General features: G+C 49.9%; 10 protein-coding genes across 10 annotated transcripts; 5 read left to right on the forward strand and 5 right to left on the reverse strand.

Annotated features, from left to right (window-relative positions):
* Positions 1-4: 4 nt before the first annotated feature.
* Positions 5-1,238, reverse strand: glcA (type 1 serine/threonine-protein phosphatase catalytic subunit GLC7; the record flags this gene model as incomplete). The annotated part of the gene is made up of 4 exons (XM_056957044.1): positions 5-97; positions 176-475; positions 597-926; positions 1,062-1,238. 4 exons carry the CDS (start codon positions 1,236-1,238, stop codon positions 5-7), a joined length of 900 nt encoding a protein of 299 aa, XP_056811378.1.
* A 527-nt stretch (positions 1,239-1,765) lies between these two features.
* On the forward strand, positions 1,766-1,975 carry N7506_007752 (uncharacterized protein; the record flags this gene model as incomplete). The annotated part of the gene is made up of 1 exon (XM_056957045.1): positions 1,766-1,975. One exon carries the CDS (start codon positions 1,766-1,768, stop codon positions 1,973-1,975), a length of 210 nt encoding a protein of 69 aa, XP_056811379.1.
* A 1,055-nt stretch (positions 1,976-3,030) lies between these two features.
* Positions 3,031-5,543, reverse strand: N7506_007753 (leucine-rich repeat domain-containing protein; the record flags this gene model as incomplete). The annotated part of the gene is made up of 2 exons (XM_056957046.1): positions 3,031-5,400; positions 5,502-5,543. 2 exons carry the CDS (start codon positions 5,541-5,543, stop codon positions 3,031-3,033), a joined length of 2,412 nt encoding a protein of 803 aa, XP_056811380.1.
* A 4,495-nt stretch (positions 5,544-10,038) lies between these two features.
* N7506_007754 (patatin-like phospholipase domain-containing protein) lies at positions 10,039-12,237 on the forward strand (the record flags this gene model as incomplete). Its single annotated transcript, XM_056957047.1, has 2 exons — positions 10,039-11,475; positions 11,527-12,237. 2 exons carry the CDS (start codon positions 10,039-10,041, stop codon positions 12,235-12,237), a joined length of 2,148 nt encoding a protein of 715 aa, XP_056811381.1.
* Positions 12,238-13,616: 1,379 nt separating this feature from the next.
* Positions 13,617-17,114, reverse strand: N7506_007755 (tetratricopeptide repeat protein; the record flags this gene model as incomplete). The annotated part of the gene is made up of 5 exons (XM_056957048.1): positions 13,617-14,503; positions 14,560-14,775; positions 14,824-15,622; positions 15,676-16,699; positions 16,753-17,114. 5 exons carry the CDS (start codon positions 17,112-17,114, stop codon positions 13,617-13,619), a joined length of 3,288 nt encoding a protein of 1,095 aa, XP_056811382.1.
* A 734-nt stretch (positions 17,115-17,848) lies between these two features.
* Positions 17,849-18,364, forward strand: N7506_007756 (uncharacterized protein; the record flags this gene model as incomplete). Its single annotated transcript, XM_056957049.1, has 1 exon — positions 17,849-18,364. One exon carries the CDS (start codon positions 17,849-17,851, stop codon positions 18,362-18,364), a length of 516 nt encoding a protein of 171 aa, XP_056811383.1.
* Positions 18,365-18,424: 60 nt separating this feature from the next.
* N7506_007757 (RNA-binding protein VTS1) lies at positions 18,425-19,776 on the forward strand (the record flags this gene model as incomplete). The annotated part of the gene is made up of 2 exons (XM_056957050.1): positions 18,425-19,663; positions 19,720-19,776. 2 exons carry the CDS (start codon positions 18,425-18,427, stop codon positions 19,774-19,776), a joined length of 1,296 nt encoding a protein of 431 aa, XP_056811384.1.
* A 540-nt stretch (positions 19,777-20,316) lies between these two features.
* N7506_007758 (EMC6 family protein) lies at positions 20,317-20,897 on the forward strand (the record flags this gene model as incomplete). The annotated part of the gene is made up of 2 exons (XM_056957051.1): positions 20,317-20,391; positions 20,511-20,897. 2 exons carry the CDS (start codon positions 20,317-20,319, stop codon positions 20,895-20,897), a joined length of 462 nt encoding a protein of 153 aa, XP_056811385.1.
* Positions 20,898-21,077: 180 nt separating this feature from the next.
* On the reverse strand, positions 21,078-22,130 carry N7506_007759 (3-methyl-2-oxobutanoate hydroxymethyltransferase; the record flags this gene model as incomplete). The annotated part of the gene is made up of 2 exons (XM_056957052.1): positions 21,078-21,710; positions 21,765-22,130. 2 exons carry the CDS (start codon positions 22,128-22,130, stop codon positions 21,078-21,080), a joined length of 999 nt encoding a protein of 332 aa, XP_056811386.1.
* Positions 22,131-22,639: 509 nt separating this feature from the next.
* N7506_007760 (uncharacterized protein) lies at positions 22,640-24,170 on the reverse strand (the record flags this gene model as incomplete). Its single annotated transcript, XM_056957053.1, has 4 exons — positions 22,640-22,807; positions 22,887-23,325; positions 23,377-23,631; positions 23,683-24,170. 4 exons carry the CDS (start codon positions 24,168-24,170, stop codon positions 22,640-22,642), a joined length of 1,350 nt encoding a protein of 449 aa, XP_056811387.1.
* Between the last annotated feature and the right edge of the window lie 941 nt (positions 24,171-25,111).

Raw genomic sequence — 25,111 nt, forward strand, 5'->3', positions numbered from 1 at the left:
TTCTTTATTTCTTTCTTTGCTTTCGCGGAGTGACGGGACCGCCGGCGTTCATGCCACCGTAAACGTACTTTTGCTTTTTCTCGGCTGGTTTCAGGATCTGCGGCGCGAAGATAGATTAGCGAACGGTTCTCGACAACTCTCTGAGCGGGGATTGATGGAATCATAGTAAACTCACCTGGAAGGAGCAGAGCAGACTCTCGTCAACGCTCATCATAGCACCGGCATTATCGAATTCACCGCAGTAGTTGGGCGCACTGAATAGCGTCACCAGCTGGCGCTTGGAGAAGAATTCATATCCATCCTCAACAACTTGGTGTGCACGGCAGATCAGATCCATATCGTGTTTTTGAAGGAAGCGTGAAACAACATCGGGTCCAAATGTGAATGAGACACCTCGGTCGTTCTCGCTCCAGCCGGTGATATCCTTATCGGGGTCGGACCACAGGAGATCGCAAAGGAGACCACAGTCGGGAATCTATTTCAGTCAGCATGGCTCTCAGCCGAATCCAGCACCACGATGCCACTGTTTAATTCTCCTCGCTGCCAATCGAACCATATCCACCAGGGATTCGGGTGAGAAATGAAGAGGAACTTACATCAGTAGGACGCATAACACGACGAATCTGCTCCATCGAGTTGAGGTCCGGGCTCAGACCACCGTGCATGGTGAAAATCTTCTCGTCAATGATAGCAGCAATGGGAAGGCAGTTGAAGCAGTCGGTGAAAGTCTTCCAGAGCTTGATGTTGTATCGGCGCTTGCACTCGTCGTAGAAACCGTAGATACGGTTGATAGAGGCGCACTCGTGGTTTCCACGCAAAATGAAGAAGTTCTCAGGGTACTTGATCTTGTAGGCAAGGAGAAGGCAAATAGTCTCAAGGGACTGCTTTCCACGGTCGACGTAGTCACCAAGGAAAAGGTAGTTGGCCTCAGGGGGAAACCGCCATATTCGAAGAGACGCAGGAGGTCGTAGTATTGGCCGTGAATATCACCGCAAATCTAAGGGGAATGGTCGCGTCAGACGGGCCGTTCGCCACAACAGATTGAACACAAAGTGACGCACCTTGATGGGAGCTTCCAGCTCGAGAAGAATAGGCTGAGAGATGAAAATCTCACGAGCCTTGGTGCAGAGGAAACGAATTTCCGTCTCGAGCAGCTGAACCTGCTTTCCAGGGCGGCTACCCCTCACCTCCAAGAGCCGGTCAATGATAGAGTCGAGATCAACCTCTGCGTCGGCCATGACGAAAGACCTCTAACGTGAAGGAAACGAAAGAAAGGTAAGAAAAAGGAGTGGGAAGAGAAGCGAAGCGAAGGAACGCGGGAAGAGGAACTTCCGGAGCGATCGGTTGAGGATAACAGAGGTTTGATGACGCGGCAACTATGTTCTGTTGTTCAAAGAGAAAAAATCAAGTTAATCAAGTGCTCCAGATTGAGAAAAAGTCCAGTCCGCATTTCAAATTCCCAGATGAGGCGAGTCCCAACAAGCGCGCTCAAGTGTGCTCTCTGAATTTTTCCTCTCCCACCCCTTTGGGGGAGTGGGACGGACGAGACGAATTTGCTCAAGGATTCATAGATGACCTACCAAAAGATGATTCCAAGATCAGGGTGATCTGAAGAAGGGCCCCAGCGGCCGCGAGAAAAGATCTGGCAAAGACACCAGACGGGGGCTTGGACGGTGGTGCCTATCCGGGAGTTGTGGTGGACAAAAGCGCACGGGGAGAAGAGGGAGAAGAGAGAATCTGCTCCTGGGCGCCTTATAAACAAACGATGAGCGAAGTAGCGGACTTGATTCGAATCGTGAAAGACGCCGGAGGGGGGTCTCGAGGAAAGTGGGAAAGGGAGGAAATCTCAATCAAGGGAGAAAATTTTTCTTTCGGATCACCGATAGAGTTGGATTATGCGAAAACAGTTCAGAACGACCTCAGCGAAGAAACCGATGTGGAGGAGGAGGAGGTGAAAGAGGAGAATCTTTTCTGAGGAAGAAAGCGGGAAGTTTCTGGTGTTTGCGCGTGTTTGGTCTTCCCTATCAAGGGTTATATATATAGATCAGCGTCTACTTTTACGTCCTTGAGGCCCTGTTTATCTTTGATTCTCTTTTTCTCTGTTCCTTTCTTTTGTACAACACGAGAAACTGTGCTTGGACAGGTTTTTGTCGACTTCCTACCTGCATGGAGGGGTTTTGGCGTTCGAGGGTCGAGACTTCAACGCCGCGACGCCAGTTGGGGTCCAAGCACGCAGGACGCTAATTCACTGCAGAGTCTGGAGGTGTCGCCATTGTCAAAGTGTGTGAATGTCTTTATATGCTTGCTGGTTCCCCTATTGGACCCGGTCAATATTTCCTCTGGGGCTAGAATCGAGGCCAGAAACTACCTGGAATGCTTGGGACTATACGCCCTACGGCGGAATGCATATCATCCGAAACAATTGGCATATTCTCTAATGGGCCCAGAGCCAATTTCTGCATACAGAAGCCTCATGGTAGAGGACATCGATGAGAACAGTTTCAATATCACGGAGAGAAACAAGAGGGGAATTGAAAATGGAAGAGAATATAAAAAAAAAATCAAACAGTCCTCCAACGCCAACATGCCTGCCCGAGAAAGAATCATACAATACACGCTTCAACCCGAAAAGAAAATAACAAAATGTCGTTCACTGTCTTCCAACTTTCGACCATTTCGAGGAGATAAATGGAACGATCAAGCAGTGAACAGTGAACATCAAAGACGGTCGTAAATGGTTCATACATCCAACCCATGTCTCATAAGTCGTCCAACGCCGGAAAAAACAATGCATAGAATGGTCAGCTGTCGACGACATGCTGAAATATGTTGTTCAAATGAGTCGCGGAGGACCTCATGACGGGGGATGCCCGTAAGAAAAGAAATCGGAAACCTGTTGGTGCAGGATTTCGTCACACCCACGAAAGGGGGACCCCGAGGGATTATGGGGCGAAAGTAAGTATAGTAGACGGTGAGCCTCGTGGTGTGATTCGTGGGTTCGAGAAGTGTGAACAAAAACTTGGGTTCTTTTTATCCGCTCAGCGCATGTCCGCTCAGGATGGCCTGGGTGTTGGAGCGGGTGATAGGTGGGGTGGAGATGTGAGCGGAATGATCTAAACCTGCCCCCGAGCTGTGAGCGAAGTCTTTGTGGGAGTTATCCCAGTCATTTTCTCCGAGAACAGTGAGCCAGTTATGGCCCACGTCCTGGCGGAGGACTTCTAACTGCTGGCGGCAGAACTCTTCGTCCATGGTCCTGTCTTTGCCTGGTGAAGGCTGGACAAGAGGAGGACTTGGTGAGTGTATATGCTTAGGTGGGCTTTTTTTGATGCTGGAAGATTCGGCTTGCTGTCCGCTGTCGATCCTCCAAGGCTGATCAACAGGGCCGTCGGTTGGGGGTTGGATGGAGGGTTGGGCCGGGGTTGGTATTTGCTGGACAGGGAGAGCAGGAAGGGTTGCACTTCCTGGAATGCCCAATCCATCCGCGCTGAATGGGTTCTCGACCGAGATGTCGACTATTCTGCGTCGCTGAGATTTCTTGCGACGGTTGGTGCCTCCGTCACTTTCTTTTTGGGTTTCATGAATGTGCAAATCCCGCTCATCTTCCTGAGGCTGGAAGGCCGCAAGATCATGAGGTACTTTGGAAATAGTAGCGGCCTTTTGCACGAAGGTCGATTCATCTGCTTGAGTGCTGCGCACAACCGGTGCAGCTTGAGGCTCTGCAACTCGCTCAACGAGCTGCTTCCTCTCAGTGTACCCCGGCCCTCTGCCATCAATGATGATATCCTCGGAATAACCAGGAGTCCGACGGAAGAGGTTCATGATTACAACTCGATATCCAGAGTGAGTGTTGACAAAAGGATTACCAGACACCCAAATCTCCCGTATCTCAGGGAGACTTGTGAGTCGTGCAATCTCTGTCGGGTCCGTCAGGTTGTTGTCCCGAAGATCCAATCTTTCCAAAGAGAGTAAACGTTCAACACCCGCGAGTGAGCGCAAGCGGTTTCCGCGGAGTGTGAGCACAGTGATTGCAGGCAGAGGGTTGCGGGTGAGTGAGTGGAGGGACTCAATCATGCAATGCGAAAGGTTGAGTGCTCTCAGAGCAACTAGGGAGGCCAATCCGTCGGGAATCTCAGTTAAGAGGTTCGAAGACAGATCAAGCGAGTTCAAACTGTTCGCCACCGGAGCGAGACTGGCCGCAGAGACGGACGTCAGTGAGTTCTCTGGCAGACCTAGGTGTCGCAAGAATCGCCACTTCGATGGTGATAGGACATCTGCGAGCAAGTTCGAAGAGCTTCCATTGCGAGACAGATCACTAGACTCCGAGCTTGCGGATCCTGTTCGTCTGATCTGTCGAGACTGGCCTCGGCGGTGGCCATGCTTCGTGGCCGGACGAGTTGGCGATGTGCTTCCAGCTCTCTTGGCACCTTCCGATCCCGTTCGAATCATCGAGTGTGACTTGGGGCTAGTGCTAGTTCCAAAAGGTGTCTCCATCACAGGGGATCCCGGCGCCGAGAGCGAATTGGCTTGGTTGGGAGTGTGAACTGGTTGCGTGCTGGAGCTGCTGGTCCAGCCCAATGATGGCGACTGTTGGGACTTGGCAGATCGTCGTCTTCGCTTATCGATGTCGTCCAAAACAATTCTCGTCAAAAGGTCGGCAGGGTCCTCCAAATGCGCCCTCTTGAGGGTCAAGGTGCGCAACTGCTCAGATAATCGGTCCCATCCATAGAAAGAACGGTAATCTAAATCAATAATCTCTAAAGCGCTCAAGTTCTTGAAAGAATGCAACGGCACAGCCGTATCGAAGGGAAACTCTTCATATCCACTGATCAAAGGAGCGCGATGGTCCGGGGCAAGCCTGAGACATGGGATCTTGGTGAAGGCAGAGTATAGGTACTTCAGGTCCATTTCCAAGGCAGCCTTAGCCCTATCCGATTTGGACGGGGTATCCTTTGATCCAATGCGGAAAGATGACCAGAGATCAGTCATACCGGACATAACACTACGAACACTGGAAACAGAATGGATCGAGGCTCCATCCCCCCTGGAGCGTTGGGGTTTATTAAGGAAGGAAACATAGGACTGCGAAACCTCGGTGTGAATGTTCTCCAGTCGGATGTTCATAGGGCCCACAGCGATGCTGAGTTCTTCGAATCGGGAAAGGAGGTAGAATAGGTGGTGGGGAGTCAATGTCAGTTTGGCGGTTTTGGCATTTTGTGACATGAATTTGAGAGCGGCGGATGAGAAGGCTGCGGCTAGGGTTGATGAGGTCGAAGCAAAGGAAGTACTCGGAGTCAAAGGCCCACTGGGAGATTGTGGTATGGCATTTTTGGTAGGTTGCCGGCGAAGCTGGAGCGCATTGGCCAGCGCTTTTTCGTGAGTTCGAACGTAGCTAGCGACATTCTGGAGGGCGAAACGGTCAGCGATCAACAACCCTCACAAACCAGCTTATATGCGCTGCGCCATCACGGATCATCAAACAATGGCGGGGCGGAACTACAAACCTTGATAAAAAGTTGTCCATCCCCAGTGTTTAATTTCTCCATAGTGCCGGCGGGGGAGGTTTCCGGCAGTAGACGGGAGAATTCTGAAGATGGATAGCTCAACAGACACTGCCAGACGTAGTCGACATCTTGCTTGTGCTACCTGAGCAAGTCCCGGAAAGAAAAGGAGGAAGGGGGGGGAAACAGTCGAGTCGACGCTGTGGATGCGAGAGTTAGCCGCTGAAATTGATCGTTCCCATCAGGAGAGGGAGGGGCCAGGGGTAGACCGGTTGACTGCTCATACCTAAAGAAAGGAGAGTCAATCAAAAAATGAAACTCTTCTTGTCACGAAAATATCCAAAAAGGAATGGCAAAGGGTGAAGAGAGAAGAGGGTGGCACGGGGTAACGACTAAATAATAATAATACGGCTTATCCAGATAACACAATACGGGATGTACGCCATGTACAGCGTAATTACGTCCTATAATTTTTATTTTATTTTTTTCTTTTAAATTATCAGCTGAGAAATTTCCCAGTCGTCTGATATACTTCTTATGTACGGAGTAGATTTAATTTCCCTTTCACATATTTAATGTTATGCTTTATACGCGATTACTCGAGCCCCTTTTGCCTACAGATGTATTCATGCTGTTTGGTCGTGCACTCTCGAAAGTTGACCTATCGAAGTAATCTATACGCAACACCCGTACCGTATAATTGTCACTAGTACAAAAATGATTGCTAACGATGCACCTACTATACCCGGGTGGGAGTGGGTGAGAGTGGCGAGCCTATGAAGGCGCCTAGGATTTTAGTTCGACATTTCTCCCGCGTCTATCAAAGATATGCACTTCAATGATGGCGCTCAACGAAAGAAGAAAGAAAAAAAGAGGGCATAAGCTCGGTATTTGACTGACATTAGCCCACCGTCCTTGGATGCACGAATTGAGTCATTGACCGTCCACCAAAATGTTACGAGACTTGCACAGAAGGTCAACATTCTGAGCCGATCTTGCGCAAGGAAACTCAGACCATATGCTATGGGTGGGTCCTCGACCGAGGGGCTCTCTTTGATCGGCGGTACAAGGGAAAAATAACAACGTCCCATTCATGCATCTTGAAATCTCCTACTCCGTACATACACAGTTTGGGAACTCGTGAAATCCCATCTCAAGTGGCGGCGTGTTGATCAATCTCCGACGCAGCCACACGCAGGCAACTTCAGCCCACGATGCAGACCGGGTGGGAATGCCGAGAGCTGGTTTAGTTGCCCCGTGCTCCCGTTGGCCCGCTTTTTGCTTTTTTTGCTTTTCTCTTTGCTTTTCTTATTCGATCGTGCTTGCCTACCGAAAGCCCCCAGAGTACGACTCATACGCCGTGCCCTTGCCGAATATGCCGTTGGTCATCCGTAGGCGCTGAAGGGGGGGTGCAGACGATCAAATCAGGGTTTAGGGAGAAGCGAGTGACTGCACGAGGCACACGATTGGTGGGGCAGACATGCATGGGAGGATATCTGCATACTCGCAGGATGCCTTTCTCCCTTAAAATGGAAAGAGTGGAGGCAGTCATTCGGAAATTCAGCGAGAATGAGAGTAAATGGAGGACCTGGTTGGCGCTATATCGTGAACTCCTTTGAATAGACCAATCAGAGGTGAAGGTGGAATTCGCACGCTATTTGGGGATCGTCCGAGTCAGCTCGCACTGACATCTGACATTCCTCGAAAATTGGGTAATTTTTCGATGGATATGGATATCCGATGACATCAAGAGCATAAAAAGATACTCCATACTCCGTACCCAAGACCCGTCGCGAAAGTTGATATAGATTATCCAGTTCCATGGGTCGAGTCATTACTCTATATCACACCGCTTCGCCAACGGCCGATGAACCATGGTTCGGCGTCATCCCTTCATCTCCATACACTTTGTGAGCTACCACACTTCTCTCACACTTCCCATACTCCGTATTCAATGTTCCATTGTTTCATTGTAGACGAATGCATCCAGACTTAATATCCTTCTTAATCTCTTATCTCCTGGCATTCCCAGTCCATTTCTAATCAGTCTTGGATCGCGGGGTATATCTACACAGTCCTACCCTATCGAGAACTAACATTCCGATCTCTGTATTTGCCGTTAAAGCCCTCTCGGTTCAGTGTTAGACCCCAGCCTCGCTGCATGCAATCCTGCACTTCGTACGCGAGGAGGTTAGCAAAAGTATCCCTGCCGTTATGGATGTGTGTCTATTCAAGCGCATATGTGCGTACCATGTAGCCGCATACTCGTACCCTGTCTTAAAAGAATTCACACACTGGCAGGTTTTTCCAGCCGATCGGGGCTGAATGCCCCTCCAAACCCCAGGAATGCTCAACACATGGATGGAATCCCTTTTGACATAACCAAGGGGGAGGGGAGCCACATGATGTGCGATAATCTTGATCTACATCAACCCCCTCTACCCCTACCTAATAGAGCCGGCATCCCACTTTGAGAATGAAGACCGTTGGCTTCAAGCACATACTGTGTCCACGGGCGCTGCCCGGCCTCGGACATCCGAGGACAATGTTCCCCACCCTGAGACGATCCCTTACCAACGTGCAGTGCGATATGGTAGGTAAGCAAGCTTATTGGGTGAGACACGGCACGGTCATTTGCAGACGCAAGGCCTTGCCAAGATTTGAATGTGGCTCATTAGGGGGGTTTTTTTTTGTAGAAAAGAAAATAATAATTATCCGCTTTTCTTCAATTTTTGGTCACATCGGGGAGTACGAATCACTGGTTGACTTCATAAGCGGGGGAAAGCTTTTTCTATCCAGCGACGCCACAATGTACTGCGATAGAAGATCCATGATCTGCATTTGGCTGAATGAGGAAGCCTGATACGGGGATCACATTTCAAGATAACCAAAACCGTCAAGGTTGTTGACTCCAGCAAGTGGGGCATTGGTGAGAAACATGGGAACCTTGACTTTCATCCCGCAATTAGAGTCGGCGCCTCGGTACGGAGTATGCGCATTCAGGGTTGTCCCAAAGGCTAATACGTCGCAATCAAAGGAGCGGCTACCGCGGAAGGTGAGCAACAATATCTTCGAGTCGCTTTCCTTTGTGTATCTCTTCCAAGCATCGGTTCAAAGTGAATCTCGGAATCTGCTAGGATAAGCGAAGGTGGTATCGCAGCTAGCCAAAACCCGATGGCTTGCACCGTGTTTGCTTTTTTGGCATCTGCATTTAAGAGTTTAGCAGGTTGATCAACATGATCTGCATTGGGACGAACACCAGCGAATGGAAAAAGCGTCCGGGATATCCCCCAAATGAGCCTAATCCGGGAGTACTCCGTACTAGTTATGCATCCTCTGTACCCCGCCAAAAAGCCGTCATATCAGATCAGGTGATCCCGCCAACCCTTGAACAGCTATAATAGAACATGTGGCTTAATATCCGATCTCACGTACTTTTATGTCCGAAATCGCGAGAACGAGGTTTTTCCCGGGTCTTGGCACGTGCGGCTAGAGTGATATTAATATGACTGTCAACCCATAGGATGCTTTCCTGGGCCTCCAGTTCGGCCGTGTCAAACAAACTCTACCAATTCGCCTGCCAATCAGGAGAGGACAATGATGCCTTCTTCAAGATTCACACTGCCGGTCATGTAGCGGTGAGATGAATTGTGCTAATTCGAGTGCGAGATGAGAGAAATCTCGGGATTTACTTTGACACGGGAGCACGAGAATCCATGGATCCCGCTATTTACTCTTTCACGAAATTATGCAACCTTGGAAGGAATGTCAATTGCGCGGGGCGTGCGTGGAGGAGGGGTACATTCCAATTGCCTCCAATACCGTCTCACAGCCAGTAGCGCTGTCGTACCAAATGACGCAACATACTGAAACAAAGTATGTCTAGGTACCAGGCATGTTTCTTCTTTGTGTCTGCAACACTAGACTAGGATTCAAAGGGGGCGCAGGCCTCAATACTGGTCTTGATTCATGACAAAGGGAAAACACCAGTATAGGTAGCCCCCGAGGTATTCCAAGGTTCTATGCGCGTTTAGCGATAGAGGCAATGATCAAGCAAGTACAAACCAGTTAAGGAGCAAGATCTCGTAGCCTACCAGCGTCGCCGTCTCCAATTTCGAATACAAGTAAACAAAGCGCCCACCTATGCACAATGCGATGTCCTGGGACCATCTGGAACTTGGGGGTTTGCGTGTATATATATCCATGGATATATATATAGTTGAAAAAAAGTCTCCAGAGTATTTACGAGCTCTTTTGGTTAATTTCAGGCTAAGGGCACAGAAATTGAAAGGCCTGCACGAGTAAGCAATGTTACTAAAATGTACCTACAGTCGTGATGTGGGCCGAGGCACGAGTTTGATATCTCCTTATCTGGTGGGGTACAAACAAACCGAGCTAGCCCGTTCCGGAACCCCACTAGCCGCATTCTGGAGATATATGGCACGTGACCCTTCACGTCATCGTGGCTTCCCCAACCGGTTCCAGGTACCAATGTACTCTTAGCTGCGTCTTCCAACACTCGCTGAAGCATGCGTTGAACATGACCGATGAGAAGCACCCTAAGAACGACCCCTACGATCCGTCCGGTATTCCAGACTTCGACCGCGACTTTATCAAACCTGATGAGCTCGACCGATTCGAGAGGGCGTTAAACGCCCCAGAAGCCTCCCCGCTGGTCGCCATTAATGATTGGCGACCGATCAACCAGAGGGTTCGCAAGAATCGCGGCCGTCGCAAGAACCCCAAGCGAAGCAAGGATGAAACGCGAGAAGGAGTGCTCTACACTGTCCTGAAATGGCCGTTCCTGTTCACCGTTTTCGCGTGGATCACATTGCTCGGCTTTGGATACGTGCTGATACGAGTTTACATATTCCTATATGAGCAGTGGGTGACATGGCGCGGCAAGAGAGAACGGCTGCGCCGGGAGCTCTCTGCACAGAAAAACTATCCAGATTGGTTGAAGGCGGCCCAAGCGTTGGACGTCCACCTTGGAACTGAGAAATGGAAGCAAACAGACGAATACGCCTATTACGACCATCTGACGATAACCAAAGTGGTGGCGCAGCTGAAGAAAGTCAGAGGAGATGCGGAATGGGAGAAGGAAAACGGTCAGATTCCCTCCAATGAAGTATCCGCAGTCGAGGAGCTGCGAGCCCTGCTCGAGGCTTGCGTCAAGAACAACTTTGCCGGTGTGGAAAACCCTCGGATATACAGTGAGACTTATTCGGGAACCAAGGAGCTGGTTCAACAGTACATCGAGGAAGTGCACGCATGCATACAAATCGTCCTGGAGAACAAGGAGATCGACAAAGAATCCAAATACCAGCTCTTCAAGCATCTCGATACAAACTTCGGACGCACCGCTCTTTGCTTGTCAGGTGGTGCCACTTTCGCATACTACCACTTTGGGGTTGTCAAAGCACTGCTTGACAACGATGTCCTGCCAGAAATTATAACGGGAACGTCGGGCGGAGCGCTAGTAGCAGGCCTGGTTGCGACCCGTACGGATGAGGAGCTCAAGCAACTACTCGTGCCTGCTCTGGCTCATCGAATCCGTGCGTGTCATGAAGGACTCGCTACTTGGATTCACCGCTGGTGGCGCACCGGCGCACGTTTCGATACTGTGGATTGGGCCCGGCAATGCGGCTGGTTCTGTAGAGGCTCAACTACGTTTCGGGAAGCTTACGAACGAACTGGGCGCATCCTCAATGTCACCTGCGTGCCCTCAGATCCTCACTCGCCAACCATTCTGGCCAATTACCTGACGTGCCCTGATTGCGTCATATGGAGTGCGGTGCTCGCGTCGGCCGCTGTTCCAGGAATTTTGAACCCCGTCGTGCTGATGACCAAAAAGCGCGATGGTACCCTCGCACCTTACTCATTTGGGCATAAGTGGAAAGATGGGAGCCTACGAACTGATATTCCCATCAAAGCGCTGAATTTACATTTCAATGTGAATTTTACTATAGTATCTCAGGTAAGACTACATTTTCCCATTTTCGATGATTTGCCACTGACAGTACTGTAGGTCAACCCACACATCAACCTATTCTTTTTCAGCTCTCGGGGCACCGTAGGGCGACCAGTCACACACCGCAAAGGACGTGGCTGGCGCGGCGGTTTCCTGGGCACTGCCATTGAACAATATATCAAATTGGATTTGAACAAATGGCTTCGAGTTCTTCGCCATTTAGAGCTTCTCCCACGACCTATGGGTCAAGACTGGAGCGAGATCTGGTTGCAAAAATTTAGTGGCACCGTGACTATCTGGCCGAAAAGTATTCCGTCTGATTTCATCCATATTCTCTCAGACCCAAGCCCCGAGAGGCTTGCCCGCATGATTCACGTCGGTCAGCAAAGCGCATTTCCAAAAATCCAATTTGTTCAGAATCGACTGAAGATCGAGAATGAAATCATGAAAGGATTACAAGAATCTAGGACGGGGGGTCGCGCCCTCTCCCCGATTCTCTCTCGTCGCTTGAATAACCCGGAGAATGAACATTCTGACTCCATGACCGAGCGTCTTGATGACAACCTTCCTGAACGTGATGGATCCAGTTACAGGAGCGAGTCGCGCTTCACTGACTTGTCAGACAGCATGTCACAGTCAACAGCTTCATCACGTCCTCAGACCCCGAGTTCCCGTCGGGGCAGCGTGATAGAGGAAATGCGACGCCAGTCGGCTGTGTTCTTTGACGATACAGACGATTACAGGGACGAAGACGCCGTGGTCATCTGAGATTAAAATACAGGCGGCTCGAGCGCTTCTGTCAAAGTTCATGGCTCGGACCGGGGTCATTCTGCATCGGTACACCTGCAGCCCTGTATCTCGTCATCGTCCTTTTCGCTTTCTTGAATCTCCTATATGACAGGCGGCTCTTGTCGTCCTCGGCGACCTCCGGGTGATACATTTATTTCTTTGTCTAGCGCTTTCGTCTTTCTTGGCTTATTAGCCCTTCATTAGCATAGCAGGGTGTCTCATATCTTACTGGTCATCTGTTTGGTCATCTTCGGCTTTTACATCGAACTTCGTTCGCTTTGCTTATGATCATTACGACCTTGCCTTTTTTGTTAGGAGATGCGCCATGTAATATACAGCATAAATTGTCTTGTAATACTATACTTTTGGTTCCAACTTTCCAACTTTTGCCACGAGGTTTATGGCCTAGTAATCAAATACAAAAAAGCAAACACCATCAGATGCCTTTCTGTATTCAGCTTGGCTGAGCGGGGGTGCGCCATGGATAGCCCATGACATCAGAATTTAGGCGGCCGATTAAATCAACCTTATAATACTGCTGTTTTTAGCAATTTAGACTTAGGCAATAATCTATTAAATAACATCCTTGTCTTAGTCTGATAACTCTTTCTGATAAAATAAATCCCAGCTAAATGTAGATCAGTTATAGTGCTCCGGATTCATGGATTAAACTATGTTTCCACCCCTGCATCAAGACAACACTCTTGCTGCATGGTTGCGTACATGAACGCACCAAAGATACATGAGCCAGAAGTACCTACACCCAGGTAAAGTTTACAATCATGATCTCAGACCATGTACATAGCAGAAGTGGAACGACCTCCCAAAGTCGGAACCCCCAGGGCTAGGAAGCTGGCAACATGAACTTAGCCGTGCAACAATATTTGACCACCACATAGATCATCTTAGCTCTGAAGACTCCATGGGGCTCTGGAAACTGTCGGATTCTGCTGTTAGACAGGCCTTGGAAGTGCCCGGGTGTTGTTGTTGGATTAGTCTATATGCCCTGGATTACGAATGAGACTGATCAACGTCATTGTACATGACATTGCATTTAACTATCCAGGCACTCTTCAGATGGGCATGAGCGTAAGGCTGGGTACCGATCAGCCGATCTGAAGAGACGATTGTATGAGGGTTTGGCTCCATGAGTGAGAATCGTCCTGTATGCCTTTGAAGCGTCCACGGGTTGAAACAGTAGCCCTGGAGGTAGAAAGATTCATGTTCTTTGAAATGTTTTCAACATTAAGTCATAAAATGACAATAATCAGATTTTTGAAGCCTAATAGGTAGCAGTATCGTACATATAATAATACACAAAACCGAGCAAAAAGACAGCATTGAAACATTAGTTGGCATTAAACAACAAGCCAATTTTCAGTGATAGCCTTTGCAGTCTTTGCATCACCACTGATTACATGAATGCACTGAAGTGCGTAGGCAGCCTCGGGAGAGAAGTCCTCAACATAGGGTTTGATAGCATGCAAAGATGCCTCGTCCCCGTCGCTCATGACTGTGTCGCCATGGGCAGGAGTGGCCGAATCCTGGGACGCTTTTTGTTCGCCTTCAAGACGAATCTGCTCGCCTATTTCCAGAACCCGTTCATACTTTTCGACAGCCAGGTGGGCCAGACCTAGTGAGTGGTAAACGCGAGCGAAATTGAATTCCATCTCTTGTCTCTCGGAGAGAAGGGTCCCGGGCCTTTCTCGGACTAGACGGTATTCATGCATGAAGGAAAGCCCTTGCATGATGTGGAAATGTCGGTTTTCGGATTGTCGTTTGAGAGAGTGGTGGATGTAGGAGAGTCCGATAGAGAGGAGGACGGCTGGGTTTTGGTCGTCTAGCGCATATGCTCGGAAGAAATAGTTAAGGGCTGGGTAGAAGCTGTTTCCAGAATACAGGATGTGGCCATAGAGGACGAGAAGACTGATGTCTAATTCCTCGGCAGCGATGGGTTGTCCATTTTCGTCCTTTGAGGAAAGTGCCGCGCGTTCTCTCCAGATAGACTCTCGCACAGGCCGAGGGGCCTTTGGGTCTTGGGGGATGGTGAAGTCCATCGCCTTAATTTGGCGGAGCATGAACTTCATGTTTGGAGAGGAATGGAAGAGTGATCGATGAGGATCACCGGAGACGAGACTGAGCATGGAGAAAAGTCGATAGGTATCGGTGACGAACTGGTATTCTTTGATGAACCAGCGTGATTCGTTGGCCAGGGTCTCTTCATCTTTCGCGCGAAGAGCGCATGCTAGGACGATGTTAGCTGGGTATGCTCTGCCGGTATTTGATTGGAATAAAACTCACAAAACCAACAGACATGAATCAGTCGCAACTTGGGTTTCGAGTGGAGCCAAATACTTGCAAGCGCCGCAGAATCCAGAGTTTCGTAGGCCTCTGCTGGTTCTCCTTGTTCTGCAACAACTAAGGAATACTCCAGGAAAATGTCAAGCCATTCATCAAAGGGTATTCCATGGTAGTCGTTGGGAATAGCTCCAGGTAAAGGCTCTTCTGAATCATCGCCTTAATGTGAAATTAGCTTAGCCGAGTCACTGGAGTATCAGAACTTACCCATAGTGTCCTGCAGACGATTTGCCATCTCTTGCATCTCATCCATCATATGTCCATCTTCGGACTTGGCGTCTTTGGATTTTGAGTATCCCACAAAACGCATGGTTTGAGCCATGGGATAGAAAGCGCGGTTGGCCCGGAAGTCACGCAAAAGGGCATCAGCTATGTCAAGCCAGTCTTCGGTAGCATCGACAGCACATTCCCTCATCAGGGGGTGCAACTCCAGCAACTTCATGTACAGGAATTGAATGTCTTCAGTTCGACTACCTTCAGCATGACTTGTTGGTCCCGTTTGAACCGTGTCCATAAGTGTCGTATCTTTTGTGGGCTTGGGTGCAATTGGTCTGGGCTTTTCGGACTCAGCCATCTTGAACTCTATGGCAAGTTGCTCGAGCCTGGTGTCCTTTCTTCTTCGTCCCCGACTTCGGTTTTGCTGACGTCCTATGAGTACTGCCTCACTGGCGTATTTCATCGCCTGGTCTGTCATTTGAAGCTTCTCATACAGCTTCGCTAGTCGTACTCTCGACTCCATGTGTTTAGAACTGTGGTTGGCCACCATGAGATAACAGCTTTCGGCATCCTCGGCCTTTTCTAGCTGCTCACAGCAATCACCCATCGCCATGAAGAAGCTGATATCGGCATGTTCATCGGTCTGCTGAATGGGAGTATAGTACCGAAGTGCCTCTTCGAGCAAACCGACTTGCTTTAAGGCATCCGCCACTTCTCGGAAGAGATCGCCATAGTCAAAGATCCGAGCGTCTTCGCTGTCGTCCTCTGGATTGAGCCATTCGAAATGGTGCTATCGTTCATCTGTCAGCGCAATACTTATTGCTTCAATGCAGTTCAACCCACCTTTGCTTCCTCGTGGTATTTTTCGTCCATCTTCAAGCGGAAGATACCCATTTTAATCCGCAGTTCGAGAGGAAGACCAAGTCCATATGAGTCACGAGGCCATTCATTGGGCTCGAAGCCATCTGTTTTGATACGTCGAGGCGAATCCTCCGCATCCCATTCTCGATCGTCATCTTCAAAGTCGTCCCACAGCGTGTCTTCGCCACGGCCAAGTAACCAACGAGCGAGCAATTTCATGTTGTAAAGCCCTTCGTCGGGCTGTTTGAGATAGCCAAATAGCTCGGCATAGATATTGATATCGGACCATGCGAAGCCAGAATCCCCGGGGTCAATGGAGAGGTAGTGATCAATGCTGTTTGAGTAATGATCTACTGCTTTTTGGACCTCCCCAAGATCAATGTACGTCTCAGCAAGATGACGCAGGGCTTTGGCACTGTGCGGGCGATCTTTGAGCAATCTTTCGTACTCGGTCGCAGCTTTGCCATTATGGCCTAGCTGACGGTAGGCAGCAGCTCTTTGGTATCGAATAGTGGAATTCGTCGGATCCACATCAATGATGCGGCTGTAACAGTATACAACGTCATGCAACGCGGACTCTCTGTTATCCTGGGCACGATCCAAGATCAGCTCAACAACCTTGATCCAAACACGAGGGTCTTTTGGCCTTGTATGTGCTCCATTGAAGAGAGCTTTCAGAGCTTTGTCGTCTTCTCCCCGCGCAAGGAAGATTTCCGAGAGCAAGGAATGCGCAGCGAACATTTCGGGGTTAATCTGAATTGCTTGCATGACCAATTCGATGGCGCGGTCATACTGCCCGTCGATGAAGGCAGATGTGGCCTCAGAATGAAGAAGTTTGAACTCTGGACTCGGCTCTATAGGCTTACGAGGTCCTCGTTTGACTCCTTTTTGCCCACGAGCACCATACCTTCCCGAGAAGCGACCACCACCACCTCGACGGCGCCGTCTGCTAGCACCTGAGCTATTGTCATCTTCATCTTCTGCTGGCTGGTCTTCGTCATCCTCGCTTGAATTTGCGTTAGCTGATTTGATGAAACGTTACTCTCACAGCACACATACCTTGCGCTTTCATCTTCGTCGGACATGATAAAATCCTCATCTGATTCGTCTACCTCGCCGGGCACTGGGGGATATGACGCTGTTGGGTATTCTTCATCTTCGTATTCATCGTTGGAGGGATAGCCTGCGTCGGCCGTCTCCTCGACGTTAAATCCAGCAGGGTATTGGTTGATACTTTTTGGATGCTGTGTAGGCTGATCATTAAACAAACGCGGATCAATCACCGAAGCGAGCATATTTCCAACGTCGAACGATTGTTCATTGTGCCAAGCTGAATCAGGATCATCCTCGATATCTGGATAGACAGATGTTTCTTCATAGTGGTCCCCTTCGAGGACATCATCCGGGTAGCTGGAATCCATGATCAAGATCTTTGCCCACGAATCACGCGCTAAGCTTTAGGTGGGCGCTCTGACTAGGACTGATTGGAGCTGAAACTGGAGTCATAGAAGATGTAGATCACCCATCAAATGGAGACGCATGATCCAAGCAGATTCGCCCTTGCAGATGAAGAGCTAAAAGAGCAGCGGAATCTAGCGTTTCAGGGCTCGGCAGATATTGGCAGCATCCCCACCAGGCGGAGATATTTTGAATTTGTAGAGAATAAAAAGAAAAAGAAGGTGAAATGAAGAGTTGAACGTTCAAGTGCAGAGAGCTCTAAGAATGTTGAAGTTCTCGGAACCCGTGATCGGGGCCTGAAACAGAAAAGCCTCTCCCAGCTTTTTGCACAGTTTCTCCCATTTCCTCTCTACTCTCTCTCACTCTCACTCTCTTCCCCCCTCCACCCTTTCTTTCCTTTCCTTTGGAGATTTTGTGGCTTGTTTGTGTTTGACACACTATTGCTTCATCTCTCACCTTCCTTTCGTTTCAGGCCCTTAATTTTCCCCTTCGAGGTGCAGCCCACTGGACTGGTCTGTGCCCCCGATCGTTGTCGCCTGAAAGTTCGAGATTTGGGTCTTTTTTTTTTTCTTAGGGACCTTGACCGGATCCTGGTTAAGGGAATTTCGCTTTTATTCGTTACGCAAACTCAGCAGGTGCTGCAGGTGTTTTGCAGTAATCGTTTCCTGTATTTACTACTCTCACCACGTTGCAAATCATGGCCAGTCATATCATTGGCAATCGCAACAGCACTCCTGAGGCTTCCAATTCGACACTCCGTCCTCCCTCCTCATCTCGAAATCTCGGATCACACCAGCTGCGGGCATCGGCAGACATGTCCGGATTTCCTTCGCCGCTGTCCGCCCGAAGCATCCGTCCTTCATCGGAAGTCTTCTTCAACCAACAGTCCCAGGGCCAGAATGCGACGGAAGATGCATTGGACCGTGCTGCTCAGCAGTGGCTCGCCGACATTGATCAGTACGAGACCACACTGGAGGAAATGGCCGCTGCCACCCTCGACCAGGATTTCAAGGATGAGCTGAGCGCCATCGAGCAATGGTTCCGTGTGTTGAGCGAGGCCGAGAGGACCGCTGCCCTCTATGCATTGCTTCAGCAAACCACTCAGGTGCAGATCCGGTTCTTCATCCAGGTGCTGCAGCAAATGTCTCAGGGTCATCCGATGTCCGGCTTACTCTCGCCTGCCAACTTTGGTGAAAAGGGCATGTCACATTGATCACATCGCTATGAACCCCAACTAACCTTTCTCTAGACGCTATGTCCAGCCGCCTGAGCGATGCCATGTCGAAGCTCAACATGGACACTTCCCGTAACTCCCTCGGACGCCCCCCCGCCATCTCCTGGCGCGAAGCGCAACTCCGGTCTCGACCCCTCTACTATCAATGCAATGTTCCCGGATGCTGCTGCAGCTATCGCGAAGAAGAAGGCCGAGTTCACTCAGCAAACTGGCAACGCACCTCCCTCGAACCGCAACAGCGCAGTCTTCGACCGTGCCTCATTTGTCGCACCTACAATCTCGGCGCCTGACAACAACTCCGACAGCCTGGGTCAACCGCCTGCTTCTCCATGGGCCCAGCGTGGTCTCTCTGACACGCAGCCTCCGATCGCTCGCCCTAAGTCATCTTCCGGACACCAGCCTATGGGCCAGTTCAGCCAGCCCTCCGGCATGCGCTCGCCCCTCCCGCAAACCGCCAACGTCCCCGCATCTGACATCGAACCCCCCTTGCTCTCGCCCTACAACCTTGGAAACCAAAGCTGGGCTTCGATGACCAATACCCCGATGACTGCGACGTTCGGCCAGCAGTCGCACCAAACCCCCAACAACCATGCGGACATGGTTGCTAATGCCACGGCAATGAAGCTGGCAGCTTTGTCGACGGTCAACAACCGCATTGCTCTGGACGATGCGCGCAAATACCGCCGTTCTCGCTCCAATGACGGACAGGGCAGAGCCTCGCACGGAAACTCAAGCATCAACCAAGGACTGGCCAGCCCAGGCCTTGGTGGGCAGCACTTGGTTGCTGGTCAACTCCTTAATAACCAGCAGCTGATGGCACTGCAGGCTCATCAACAGGCGGCCATGGCCGGCAGACGGTCCCGCCCCAACTCCCCCGGCATTGCGATGCAGGGTGGTGGTTTGACTCCTATGGGATTCACTTCTCCTCAAAACAACGGCTTCCTAGCTGCATACGATCCGAACAATCCCATCATGGGTAATGGTATGGGCTCGCTGAACATCGGCCAGTTCGTTGGCAGTGAAGGCTACCTGTCGGATCATTCGGAGGTCGCACGGGGCCGCTCCCCTCGGGGTCGTCGGGGCAGCTCGAAGCCGCCAGAGGACCCTACTGACCCAGCCCTTCTGAAGGACATTCCCGGCTGGCTGCGATCCCTCAGGCTGCACAAGTACACGGACAACCTGAAGGATCTGCAGTGGACGGAGCTGGTCGAATTGGACGACAAGGCGCTGGAGGACCGTGGTGTCAATGCTCTTGGAGCACGTAATAAGATGCTAAAGGTATGTTCCGATTCGTTTTCTTTTTGGTCTGATGTATACTTACATTATATTCCCAGGTCTTTGAGCAGGTCAAGGAGGCCCGCGTCGATGGAAAATTTGAGAATGTTGTTTGAGTCATTTAGTTTCTCGATATTTCTCAAGTCAGCGACTTCATGGAACTGGAATTTTCTTTCTGCAATGCAGCATAATGGAAGACATGGGACTTGGAATGTATCAAACGCTGTGATGTGAACTGTTTCATGAGATGGGATCGGAATTATTGAACATTGGATTCGGGTTAATAGTAGATATGAACATGATTTTATTTCACCTCCTTTCAATTCAACCAAAGTAAGCCCAAGTGAACCTCGATGTTGTTGTGTTTTGCAAAATGCAGATGCACATGGATTGTGTCGATGTGGCCCGTGCGTTTCTAGAAACTCGCGGCTGGCCTGCCCACTTCCGACCTCCACGCATTGAGCTACACCTCTACCAGACAAGAGCAACGATTGCTAATTCCATTTGGACAGCCGAGCTCGGATCTTCTCTGGGCCCGCTGAACCTCTGCTTGATCTCTGAGTCTTACCCGCCAAGTCGCAGTCCAACCGGTTGCACTCAGTTCAACGACAGGCATATACCCTCGAACAAACTACAAGACGACACAAACCACCACAATGGCACCAACAAAGCAGGAGCTATCGCTCCTCATCAATCCTCTCGTCCCTGAGTCCGTCCAACACAACAACCGCGTATGGCCCCCCACGTTCCGCCCACCCCTAACTCATCCTCTTCCCGAACTCCCTCAAGCCGGATTTCAATCATAAAACCATGTTCCTTTTACTACAGATCACTAACATAACCCCTATAGGTCCTCTCCTCTCTCCACAGCTTGACCTCCTTCCTCCTGGGCCTGTCCGCAGGAATCCTAGCCCTGCAATCAACCTACGGCTTCGCCTTCTACTTCCTAGGCACAATCTTGGTCTCGGGTCTATTCCATGCTGTGTTGATACACCGATCTGGCGGTGCAGGTGCTGGCTCTTTCTTCCCTGGTAGCAACGGCGGCGAGATTGAGGGTGTCGTGGAGTTCGATGAAAAGACCCAAGCTGTGCGCATGCAGCTAGATGGGAAGGCAGGGTCGAAGAAGATCCTTCGCAAGGGCGCCTGGAGGGATCTGTGGTTCGGTGGCGGTGTTATGAGCGAGGCTCTGAGTGGGTTTGTCCTTGGGTGGGCTGGTGTTGGAGGTGTTTTGAGGTGAGGGGTGATAGATTTGAGATCGTGCCGTATCCGCGAGATTTACTCGGTTCTCTACTCTCTGCTTTCGAGAGGCTGTATATGATCTATTGAAATTCTTATTGCATAGAGTCGATTGATGATCGAAGCTGTCTTTTGCAGTCCTGTCTTTAGATTTGAACTAGATGGTCATGGTATTGCTAGATTACTTCTGGTCCTCGCCTTCACAAACCTCCCCGGCAATGTTTCGGAACTCCTCAACGGCTTCCTTTGAAACAGGATAGGTATACTGCTCTGAAGGGAAAGCTCGGCTCTTGACCTCGTCCCTGTAGGCCTCAATGCCCCTTTGCGCTTCACCCCAGACATCCGCATAGGTCTTGACAAACTTAGGCAAGAACCGACCCGCCGGGAAGTTGTTCAGCATATCAACCTGAACAAGAACCTGCCCGGAGCATCCATTCCCAGACCCAATGCCGATAGTAGGGACGCTTAGCCGTTCCGTCACAATGGCCGCAATCTCAGCAGGCACCGCTTCGATGATCATCATGCATGCGCCGGCTTTTTGCACCGCTAGCCCATCACGGAGTAGCTTAACTGCACTCGCAGCCGATTTTCCCTGCACGCGGAACCCTCCGAGAGAATGCTGCCGCTGGGGCGTCAATCCGATATGCGCCATGACAGGGATGCCGGCTTGAGTGATTTTCTTGATTGTCGGTGCCATCTCGGCGCCGCCTTCGAGCTTGATGCCCTTCATGCCGCCTTCTTTTACCATCCGGATTGCGGACGCGAGGGCTTGTTCAGGTGATGTTTCATATGAGCCCATGGGCAGGTCCGCGATCTTGAAAAGGGTTAGTTGTGAATTGAGTACATCTAAAATAAACTAGATACTCACTGTGAAAGCACTTTTGACAGCTCGCTTCACGCTCCGGCAGTGAAGGAGCATATCCTCCATTGTTATTTCATTTGTATCTTCCATGCCCATGGCCACCATTGCTAGACTATCGCCGACGAGCACGATTTCCATGCCGGCAGTATCGGCAACATGGCCGCTTGGGAAATCCGAGGCTGTGAGGACAGTGATAGGTTCATTCTTTTTGTAGAGACTTCGGATGCTTTGGATGGTGACCGGTTTGCGTGTTGGGGTTGTTGTCGATCCCATCGGCGAATGAGAACTATATTGAGCGATGCATGTTCTGATTGGATGACGAGAGCCGAGTCGCAGTGCCGGCCTTAAGTAATTGACTGCTTTTGAAGCCATTTTGAATATGTTGTATTGAATTGGGGTAGAAAAAGGATGAATATAAATGTGTTTCGACGTTCTGGCGGATGCGGCGTACTTCGCAGTACTTGGGACTACGCGTGGGTCTAACCTCGGCCGTACGGATATGCCTACATCGCATGCCTTTTTTTGTTTGGACTTGTTTCCTTTCTTTAAATCTTTCAAGCTTAGCGTGCCATTTCTGCATTGGCCTTTACTGTTTCCGCTATAGGGGTTTGCTTTTCTTGCTTTCTGATTTGTTGTTCATCTTGCGCCCTAGGGCGTGCTGCTTCCCCAAAACATTCTAAATATGTCACAGAATTCCGGTCAATAATACTAAATTTTATGTAGACAGCTGAGTCCCTCAGGAACTCAACGGGTCAAAGGTTGGTAGTATACACAGGCTGATCAAGCGGACCATTTTTCGGCGCCGCATACCTGGGCTTGCCATCAAAATTGCCTATTTTGATATACCCCAAGGTTGGTTTCCAAAGATGATACGCTTAGCATTAAAGCTTCTTGAGCAGATGTTTATCGGTCTTCAACCGTATAGACAGCCCAATCAGAGCAGCAACAATAGTCATCGCGCCAGCATAGAAAATAGCCGGACGATAGCTGGTGATGCCATTGTTCTCTCCACCAGCCGCATTGAGGATGAACCCGGCAATAGGTGCACCCTAGATACATGATTAGCAAAGTGCGACCGGTTTAAGGATGCTTCATCGTTCAAAAACTGTGGAAGCCATTCAAACTTACAAGCAAATATCCTCCTGCCCAGCCCGTAACAACCATACCCATGACAACAGACACTCTCGCCGATCCAAACGTATTGCCCACAACAGTTGGCATAGTCGAAAAGAAACCACCATTTGCCATACCATTGACAATCACAAACACGATCAGGGGCCCTAAAGAAGTGGAGATGGGCCATATAATCAGCATGCTAAGCGCACTCAGCAACAGCGAAATGAACAGTGTGTTCAACGGCCCGACAAAATCACTGCAAAGTCCACATAGCAATCTGCCCAGCGCAGAAGAGAAATTGAATGCCGCAACAACACCTGCTCCAGTACCAGATGACATTCCCAGCGATGCTGTGAAAAGTGGCAAGAAGAACGGCGGGACCAAAAGAGGGAATGTTGCGATGGCGCCCATTGCAAAGAGGAGCACGAAGCGGATGTCGCGGAATAAGCGCCTAATAACTCATCAGTAAGAACCTTGAGTAGTTTTTCGGCCGGAGATTTACCAATCCACAACCGCTGAAGGAGGAATAGGAACCCGCTGCTTGATCAGGTATGCAGCCGGCAAGCCCGTGCCCCAGGTAGCGAATCCGATAATGCGGAAAGTCCACTGAACGCCGACACGATCAAGCAGTGCGTTCATCACAAAGCTAATGACTGCACCGCCAAGTCCTCCAGCCGCATACACAATACCATTAGCTATCCCGCGCTTGGCTCGGAAGTATTGGGCCGGCGTCACAGAGACGACCATGAAACAAAGACTGGAAGGCATTATCAGTATCAACTCCCGCATCCAATTGCTATAATCTCACCTGATCCCAATACCCATCACAACACCCGCAGTCGCGAATAACCCCCCAATACTCATCGCCGAGAACCCACTAAGCACCTCACCCAGACCGAGAAAGAAAATACCCGCCATTGCAGAGTACCTCGTTCCCAACTTTCTAATTACACGCGCGTTCAAAATTCCCAGGAATGAGATACAGGCCGTTGCCAAAGAGCCGACGAATGCTAGCGTGGAAGATGACGAAACGCCCTCTTTGACAAGTGCCGCTTGCAGGATTCCCCAGCAGTAACTAGTTCCAATGAACCACCAGGTCACCACTGCACAGCCGGAGATGACGACCCAGGCTTCGCCGCCGTCGGGGACTTGGGAGTCTGCCAGTAGGGACTGCTGCATGATGTCTGAGTCTGAGGCGTTGGCGGAGACGTCATTCTGAGCTGCTCGAGGTCTTTCTTCGAGACCGGCTCTGTTTAGCTCCTGGAGGGAGACTCCTGTCGCTCTTGATTCATCCATGGTCGTGGATTGTGCCTCACGATTTGAAGATTCCAAGATTTGGAGAGGTCGAAGATGAGAAAAAGTTTATAGATGTTCTCGGAAGGCGCTATTCCGCATTAGGAACCCCTGCATATATGTTTGACTTTAAGCTTGTTTTAGCGTTAGATGGACCAATCCTTTTGCTGCTAAATTGCTCCTAGATTTCTCGATGAAGTTCGTTTATTTTGGAGCTTATGCTCTGGTATATTCTGTCCTTCTTTCGACATGATTGTAGGCGAGATGAAGCTGTTAGCCGATATGTGGACCTTATAGAATGGAGTCGAGCGCTTATTCTCGGCAAATGTGGAGATTTGTTGTTCAAAGGGCGTGGCGGATTATCAATCAGAGTTGCAATCTGATAATCACTTCCAAGGTTCCCAGGTGCGGCCCTGGAGGCTCATGCAGCATAGATCTGATGCTCCAGGGTTTCCAGATACTCAATTCAAGGTTGCTGTTGATTCATGAGTCATGCCCAGGTGACCATCAGTTCCAAGGCTGCAGCGCCCGATCGATTTCAAATCACGAACACGCAGGTCTACGCCCGGTCAAAGCAGTACAATCCATGTTCAAAGTTGAAACGCTGAGAAGGAATCAATTCACCAAACAATTGGTCTATCAAATATATGTAATCAAGAGGGTATATCCTAAGGAGGGGAGAAGCCGACAAAAGGCAACTCATCCCATCCTTTTCTTCTTTAATCCAGAGGTCCAAAAACAAGACCCAGTCCAAATAAACCAACCCACGCAAACCGAGGGGAATAGCGCCGAAATAGTACCAACAGGGTGTCCAAGTCCAAGCGACGCACCCGATATAGACAGTGCTAAGTAACAGTGTAAGATGTGACAATTGGGGGGGATATGAAACGGGGGGGGGCGAAAATGATATTAACAGGTCATAATCAGGGCATTTCAGATCACTT

Source organism: Penicillium brevicompactum (genome assembly GCF_028827555.1).
Source record: "Penicillium brevicompactum strain IBT 35665 chromosome Unknown utg000005l_segment0_segment0, whole genome shotgun sequence".
NCBI lineage: Eukaryota > Fungi > Ascomycota > Eurotiomycetes > Eurotiales > Aspergillaceae > Penicillium > Penicillium brevicompactum.